This window comes from Aquarana catesbeiana, linkage group LG01, assembly GCF_042186555.1.
Source record: "Aquarana catesbeiana isolate 2022-GZ linkage group LG01, ASM4218655v1, whole genome shotgun sequence".
NCBI classification, from domain to species: Eukaryota; Metazoa; Chordata; class Amphibia; order Anura; family Ranidae; genus Aquarana; species Aquarana catesbeiana.
The window spans coordinates 170,290,636-170,299,665 of NC_133324.1; the positions used below are offsets into that span (position 1 = coordinate 170,290,636).

The 9,030-nt window shown below is 39.7% G+C and overlaps 1 protein-coding gene across 3 annotated transcripts in view; it reads left to right on the forward strand.

The window, feature by feature from the left end:
* LNPEP (leucyl and cystinyl aminopeptidase) overlaps positions 1-5,051 on the forward strand; it is a 207,777-nt gene extending 202,726 nt beyond the window's left edge. For all 3 annotated transcript variants that reach the window (XM_073624540.1, XM_073624539.1, XM_073624538.1), the window contains one exon: positions 2,486-5,051. In XM_073624540.1, the coding sequence (XP_073480641.1) occupies positions 2,486-2,617 (132 nt within the window). In that variant the 3' untranslated portion in view covers positions 2,618-5,051. The remainder of the gene's footprint in view (positions 1-2,485) is intronic.
* Positions 5,052-9,030: the final 3,979 nt, after the last annotated feature.

Below are 9,030 nucleotides of genomic sequence, written 5' to 3' on the forward strand. Positions count from 1 at the left end.
AGATTCTGTGCAATATAGATGGGATCCTACCAGACCCTAACCCAGGTCCATGAATGAGAATTTTTCTGCACTTTTTTGTGGTAATCCCCTTTGTACTCTTCTCTAACACTGTTGGCACTATACATAATTTTAGCAGGATTTAAAATTGGCAGTCATTTCCATGGTGACACAGTTTCTGGATGGGGGATATAGTTGCAATAGACCTTCCAGCTGACTCGCGTCTGCTTACCATATTTGATGAAAATGTGCACAACACATTTACTGCCCTGCCTTCTGCTACAGAGATACAGCCAAGAAAACATTCAGTGCCTGGGTTATGGCAGCTGGGACAAGAGGGCCACGTAGCATGCACTCTGCTGATGGCCCACGGGAAATGGAGAACAAAGCTTAGGGTGATAGCTGTTCCTTTGCTCTGTTATGGCACTGTTCTCTTCCTCTGATGCTAGCTCCCTCTCAGGCATGCAACACATACCCTGTTTGAGTAAAGTAGTTTTCTCTGTCGTTATGTCTGAATTCTTTGGCCCTTCTAAAACCTTGGCTTCCTCCATCCTCCCTGGACCTCTCTATACTTGCCTGCTTTGTGCGATGGAATTACACAGAAGGCCCACGGGAGGTCGCTTCACATGGGAGCACTCATGCATGCTCGCTCCCGAGCCCCGCTGCTGTGTACATTGACACAGACAGCGGGACTCAGCCCTATCAATGGCTCCCAGTATCTCAGCAAAGCCAGTGAGACACAGAAGTGAGGGGAAAGAAGAGCTGCAGATGTGCACAGTGCTGGATCAAATGAGGGCTCAGGCAAGTATAAGAGGAGGGGGGGGACAAAATCTATGCCTAAACATTTTTTTTACCTTGCTACAAGCAATGCATTAAGGTAAAAATTGGCTTTCCAACCACTTTAAATACCTCCTTTGCACAGGTCTTGCGCTGCAGCCAGCATTTGCTCCTATGTCTGTTTTCCACATTATAGCCAGTTGGACAAAAGAATTGAATAGTGATCAAGAATCTGTATTTGAGGAACAAGTTATCTGAGAACAATTACAGCTGATGCCTTCAGCCTCATTTTTTTTTGTGTGAATGCTCTAAAGAATCTGATTCGCCAAATCTTTAGACTGTCTCTCATCTCTGTGCATATGCACAAGATTTTGTGGCTAAAAGCTTGATCTACTGAGACTGCTTGTAAGAGACACCTCTTGGTAAATTCAAAGTCTCCTACAGCTACCACTTCTACTCCCTTCCTTTTGTCACAAGCCCTGAACCCCTAAGCCTACCCAAAAGCCCTCCTCACAATGAAGGGGTGTCTTGGTGTTTGCACTAGTCTGAATCTGAGACATCCCAGACCTCTGGGTCCAATCTGTCATTTCAAAGGGTAGGAAATTGAATTTCTACCTCTGCCCCCACTGACTTTTTACTCTCCAATCTACCAGCATCAGCGCAAAACAGGCAGATTTACTGACCACCTTACGCCAACTTCAGTTACCAGGGGTGGTTGTACCAATTCCTTTAGCACAAAGGTTTAAAGGTTTTTATGCAGACGTATCCACCCCATTCCAGTCCTGAAATCTCTTAACAGATTTGTGTGTGTGCCAGAATTTCAGATGGAATCACCAAGCTTTGTCATTACTTCTTTCAGGAAAGGGGAGTTTCTTGCACCATTAGACCTACAAGATGCATTTTTTCAAATCCCTAGCTTCCTTTCACATTAATTCTGTGTTTTGCTCTGGGAGACCAGCTCTTTCGATTTTGGCTCTGCCATTCAGACTCTCTTCTGCAACCCAAGGTATTCACAAAAGTCCTTGCGCCACTTCTTACAGATTCAGGGCATTCATATCACAGGGTACTTGGACAACCGTCTGCTGAAGGAAGCCTCAGCCACAACCCTGTTTGCCAATGTCCAAAGGATCATTCAGTTCCCTCAGACTTTGAGAAGTTAATCAACTTTTCAAAGTCTGCTCTCCAGTCCTAACACCTTCTGATGTTACTGGAGTTTCAGCTTTGACACAGCCCATGCTAAAATTTCCTTTCCTCCAGCCAAGATTGCCCCCTTAAAAGCCTTGTACACTTTCAAATGTTTTCTTATTTTAACTAGATATTAATGTAGTTATATTCCCTGTGGTTTTTGCCTTACCTTGTAATGATGGGCTCACATGTTGTTGTGGCTGAAGTTTGTAGTGTCATGGCCAATTGTTTCTCACTGTAAACAGACGAGAGAACCAATGAGATGCACCACAGAACCAGTATAAAGCACAGAAAGTGTGTAGACACAGGCTGATTAGCAGGGAGGGAAAGGTGGGGAGACAGCAAGTCAGCATAATGTAGTCCTTGTTGCACTTGTAGGAATATATATTTGCAAAACTGTGAGGGCAGTTAAGAGAATTTCTATATTAGAATATCTAATGGCAGGAAAATCTGAGGAACCCTACAGAGGACGTGTTCTTTATATTTTACATATTAATATTATACATAAATTATTTTGTAATTTCAGGTTGTCACATTCTTCAACTCAACAAAGAGCTCTAGCAGAGACATGTGGTGTGTGAAGGAGGCCATCGAAAGCATCAAACTGAACATTCAGTGGATTAACAACAACCTAGACAGCCTCAAGACCTGGTTGTAGAGATCAGCCAGCAAAGCTAGTTTCACATTAAAGCTCCTGTGATTTAATGTTTAAGCACAGAAAGAGACAGGCTAAAAAACACAAAAATCCTGTAGACTGAGTGACTATTGGAGGAGAGACTGTATTTATTCTGAAGCTGTGATTGTCACACTGTCACTATGCAGGGCAGGACTGTGCCTTGCGTGGCTACAGTAGCAAAGCAATTTGTGAAACCACTGCGTGTTTTTTAAATTGCCTGTTGCATTGTCTTGAAGATCGTATGAAGTTTATGGCCACAGCACAAATTAATTGGGAGTGTGAATTTATTTGCCATGTAAATAATAAATATAGCCATAGTCACTATGGAAAGTGGGCTTTTATGCCGATACAGCAGTACTTTTGTTACCATTGATCACATTTTAACACTGGACAGATTTTTTTTTTTCCTTCTTTGAAAAAAATATTAATGTGTTAAAAGCGCCTAGCTGCCTTTTTCACCCCTCAGGTTTTGCATTGAGCTGTGACGCTTATGAATATTGTACATTGTAAGACTGTATATGATACATGATCGATTTTCTGACCTTTTACATGACGTGTTCTACATATAAAGCTGCATGTTTGCAGACCAGATTCCAGTGTGTGTTTTGCTACAGGTAAGACTCACCTATTGCACTTCCCTAACCTGGCTGCTGATACATAAGGCACGTCACATCTGCATATGAAGCACTTCAAATAGTTAACTTTATCATTAGGTCTTACATTTTGTTATGGCAGCTGTTTGTTACTCAAGATTAATTTAGATTTCATACTGGGACATAAGGTTATTTTGCTTTTGGAGAGGCCTCTGTTATAGGGTTTAATGATCCCTCTCCATTCCTGGCCAGTTTAGAAGCTGCACGTGCATGGTAAAGCAGCAGTTAATGGACAACCTTTGAAAGGTCCATGTGGACTAGATAAGACATAGTTGAGAGTTATGCTACTCACTAAATGTTGACCAGGATTTAAAAGGAGTTCACAGTACAGTACAGTAAAACAAATCCTACTAAGAACTCCTTTTTGGTTAATCCAGAAAGAAAGCCACTAAATGAAGCTACTAGAAGTCATATTTTAGAAAGTCAAATTTTCTTTGTATGCTGCTGTTGCATTGCTGGGAACAAGCTCCAATCAAAAGATTGGGTTTAGTTACATAATGCAGATTATTTGAGCTAGGCAAATGCGTAGCTTATCAGGGAACATTGCAAATGGGGCCTGGTAATAAAACAAATCTGGATATGATTTTATCCAGTAAATAAGCCCAAGCCTGTTGCTCTAATTAAATGAATGTCAAAAAAAACTATTTCATACTGTCGCTCAGTATGAAAACCGGTAAATAAGTGATCATTGGCTAAAATTTGTCATACAGTTAGGTCAGGTACATGCATGATTCAACGTGTATAAGGGCAACTTTCAGCAAGTTTCGAGCAGATTTCTTAAATTCTCTAAAAGCCTATGCAAATGCTCTTCAAAAGCTTGCTGTACACGGTGCTCTTATACAAGCTGATGCCCATGATTACAAGACTTGCCATGCTTTTTCAACATTGGTGCAACAAATGGCTGTAAAATCAGAATGTGTTTATTGAGATCCTAGTTGTGTAATTTTGGAATCATTGTTATCACATCACATCACAAGTACTTATGCTTCAGCTGCTTTGAAAATGACCCACTTCTGATTAAGTACAATTTATCCAAATCCCTCCTTTTATACTAAAAGATGCGTCCAGCCAAAATGGATATTTTATGTGTGATTGCACGCTTTTAGGTTGAGCCATTTGGCTTTTTTTTCTGAAATTTAGGCTTCCCCTCCAGGGTTACTCAACTTTGCGGCATTGTAAAAGAGGGCTGGGGGCTTAGCACTTTTATTTTAGAAAGAATTAAGATGCCAGTGTGTAATTCAGCAAATCCACACCTTCCCAAATGCAGAATATACGTTTTGACTGGACTGGACTGGCCCTATAAAGGGAGAACCTTTGTCTGTACCATCTGTTCAACACAAAATAATAATGCCGTTTTTCTTCCAGACTGTCAAATCTTCTGAACCTTATTTTACATCATTTTGACAATTTGAAAGTCATGTGACAATATGTTTATAACTTTTGATTTTCTGTATTTTAGAATCTTTGTAGAATCACTCACTGAAAAAAAAAAACAAAAGGCTTTCTCTTGAAAATAATTGCTACTTTTTTATGCATCTGAACTATAGTGCTTGCACAGAAACCTGTATAGATAATCTAAACTCATTTTTATGACCCAGTTAAGGCATGGTGCTTTTTTGTCCACCATGGAGTAAGCAGGTATGTACAGCCCCTCTGGGTACCGCACAAACTTCTGCATCCTGGCAAGTGATTTTCTAATACAGCTTTCATGTTTTGTTTAAAGAAGCAAATAAACCGTGCTAATAAATGTTTGAAAAGACAAAGGAATTGAGTATGTTTTTCATTTGTCTATTACACCTGTTGATCTACATTTAGCTATTGAACTAAAATTATGGTACACCATGTGTTGTGTGAAATGTATAGTTAATTACAAACAACATTCAGGCTGAATTTACACCTTCACCTGATGGTTTTGATGGCACCCCAAAAAACTTCCCCAGCACACCACAGCAGACACATCATTTACAGGAAGTATCTTTGTGTTGAGATGCTCTGGAAAAAAGAGTTGGACCTTGTTGGAAAGGATGCAGAGGTGGGCACAATAGACATATGTAGCAGGCGCTAGGCAGTGCTGACCACGGCGCTGGAAGAGCTTTGTGTCAAGGTAAGTTTCATATAATGGTGTCTTAGGAAAATCCTACAAACAAAACAGCACTAGCAGGTGCTTAATAGTATGTAAAGTATATAGTGAAACAATCCTCTACAAAAAGTGACATTTAACAATCCAAACACAATTATATATACAATGGGTGTAAAATATGTGACCAGTGGAAAAAAAGTCCAACCAAAAGGATGGTAATGTAGCAAAAAAGGTGAAACAAACATCCTTGCTCAAATATGCAAGTGCTGTATATCCCACAGTGAAAGAGGCAACAAAGGTTGGTACTCCCAGTCGATTCATAGACAGGTGAAATTCATACTCACCAAATGGAGTTGACCCTCATTACCATATAGCAAGAGAGCTCAAATGCACTTTGTGGTCTCAAAGACCCGTGGAAACAGGAACCGGCCCCCGATGGTAACTGATGATCCGTGGTCCCAAGGAACAGCCCAGAGAGGGATTCTCCGCTCCCCTACACTCTGCAAGGTCCAACCAATGATCAGATCTCAGCGATCACAGGCTCCACTTGCGGACTCCAGCCAATAACTCTCTTCCACTCTCCATGCTCCAGATGGACAAATGGCATTTAAAAATAAAAGAAAAACGGGCTTCACATAGCGTAAACCAGCATGGTTTATTGAAAAACTTTAAAATGTTTAAAAACAGTGCTCAGCAAAAATGATGGTATCAACAGCTTGCTATAATCACTGATGGGACGTGAAAGGTCCTCACAAATTCTCCAAAACAGCGATAGGCTTACTGTATAGCATCTAAAACTTGCTGTAAAGCATCTAAAGCTTGCTCCAACACACTGTGTATCCTAACTTGACATGTTTCACCATAGTAAATTACATCTTCAGAAGCTGAAGATTCAGGTGTGTGGTTAACCTTATATACCCTTCAGGTAGGGTTTCCTGGGAAAGCCCAAAATGTATTCTTTTGTATGTATGTAGAAACTCTACTTCCATACTCCATTCACATGGATGAGTATAACCTAGTGGCTACCTACCAGATAATTCATAGATTACACTTCCACTCTTACCCATATAATTCCAATTTTAAATAAATTGTAAGTTTGCTCAAAAATGTATTAAAAAAAAACATTGGAATAGTTGCCTAAACAGATCCATACATACCACCGCCATCTAGTGGCGTTAATATATATGACACCCCAAATTACTAAAAATTCTCCATAGAAATCCTTACTATATTAAATTAATAGCAATAATCAATAACGTTATACCAAAAAGTATATCAAATTGTGCAAACGTGATGAAATCAATCACAAAATGAAATTAACGTGAAAAAAACTAAAATATCTCTCTCTCTCTCTCTCTCTCTCTCTCTCTCTTTCTCTCTCCCCCCCCCCCCATACCAAGGCATACCCACTTGAAGTCCATTGGGACGAAATGCGTCGGAATTGGCTTTCAGCTTCTCACATTGCTTTTTATTCTGTGATCACGGTTTTATATTCACGGATGAATTTTTTTTTTTTTCAATAAAACCCACCTTTTTGACCTACACCATATGGAGGCATTTTTTCTTTCTATATCCCCTATGATGAGAGTTTTTGGCTTTCCACTCTGGCTGGTTACCATCTGATTTCCAGTCTCACATCCATCTGTATGATTTCTTGGATCCTTTCTTGGAGTTCGTCGGATTCCCTGGATCATTTTTGGAAGTTCGTTGACTGGGCCATTTTAGCATTTGACTCACTGTTGCTGACATTTAAGTCCACTTTTTCCAGTAAGAGTACATACCCCTTATCCTGGGTGGAGGACTCACTACCCCTGGTGCTCTACATGCCTGCCATGGCCGTTGTACCCCACTTCTGAGCAACAACTCTTTTTGTGGTGGACTTTATATATGTTTACCCTTATGTTCATTTCATTTTGTGATTGATTTCATCACATGTTTGCATAATTTGATATACTTTTTGGTATATTATTGATTATTGCTTTTTATCGCCTTTATATTAGCCTTTGATATAGAATTTTTGTCACATTCCTATGTATCAGGTTTTTCCTTTTCACGTACCGGGTTAGCGAAGTATTATCCCCCATTTATATTAAATTATTAACAAGCTCATACAAGGTTTAATTAGTTGAGATTGAAGATACCTTGCCCTAGTTTTCTCTTTTCCTTTTTGGTACGAACCCCCCCCCCCTACACCCTCTGTATCTCTTCCCCCCTCGTTTCCTCTTTGGGATTGTGGTGGATAGGATTGGGGTGAATAAAATTGAGCTGGGGGGGGGGGGAGTATGGTTGCTGCCAATAACCTCCTCTCCCTCTCCCATAATTGGGTCGGAGCCATCCCCTGTGCTCTCTGTAATGGTTGGGAGAACCAGGTGGGTTCCAATTGCCCCCCCTGGGAAAATCCCATTAATCGGGGTGGGGCGGTCTGTATGAATAATTGGGATCTCCTGGGTAATCATAATCCATTGGTCGATATGGACCATAATTGGGGGTGGGAGGATAGTTGTTCTGCCTAGGGTGATAGGCAGGATTCTGTGTTTGTGTGTCCTGTTTAGTTATTGTTCCTTTACCTCCTGTTCTAGGTGGTGTAAGCTGATTTGCAGTGTCCTGTGGGTGATGATTGGGTGTATTCAAATTATCAGCAGTGACCCTATTTTTATTCACTTATTCCTTTTCTATGGAAGATGCCCTTGAATCCGTGGCCATTTATAAACTAAATTATGATGGTAATCTCTTATATCCCTCTGATATTTCTTAATTTTCTTTTTTTTTGTATATCTTTATCTAATTTATCCAGGGTCAACTCCATTTGGTGAGTAGGAATTTCACCGGTTTATGAATCGGCTGGGAGTGCCAACCTTTGTATCTTTCACTGTGAGATAACAGAAAATTCACCTGTCTATGAATCGGCTGGGAGTACCAACCTTTGTTGTATCATTCACTGTGGTATAGTATGAATTTCAGAAAAAAAAAAATGGGTCTGGAAACCAAACTTAAGCAATGAAAAAGAACAGACAATCGTCCACTTACCCTGCTGATTGATTTCATACTTTGTAGTCAATTACTGTGTATTTACATACAATAAATTTCTATTTTGTTATAATTCATTAGTTATTTTTTCAGACACTATGTCTCTGTGGTTCTATATGTGGTATCTTTTCTACTCCTTTTCTCCTTTTGGTGTAGCTTTCCCTTTTTCATAGTATGAATTTCACCTGTTTATGAATCAGCTGGGAGTATCAACGTTTGTTGCCTCTTTTACTGTGGGATATACTGTACGTTCATATTTGAGCAAGGATGTTTATTTCACCTTTATTGCTACATTACTATCCTTTTGGTTGGACTTTTTTTTTCACTAGATACATATTTTACACCCATTGTATATATAATTGTGTTTGGATTGTTAAATGTCATTTTTTGTAGAGGATTGATTCACTATATACTTTACATACTATTAGGCACCTACTAGCGCTGTTTTGTTTGTAGGATTTTCCTAAAACATCATTTTCACCTTTATCGCTAGATTGAAACAGCTGTTGCATAGTTTGTTAGTTCATGGTTTACCCTAGGCGTGACTTTTTTATTTTTCAAGTTTCACATAATGTGCTAGTATGCGATGTATACTAGCACATTATGACTTTACCTTGCAGGGGGGGAAAAAATGT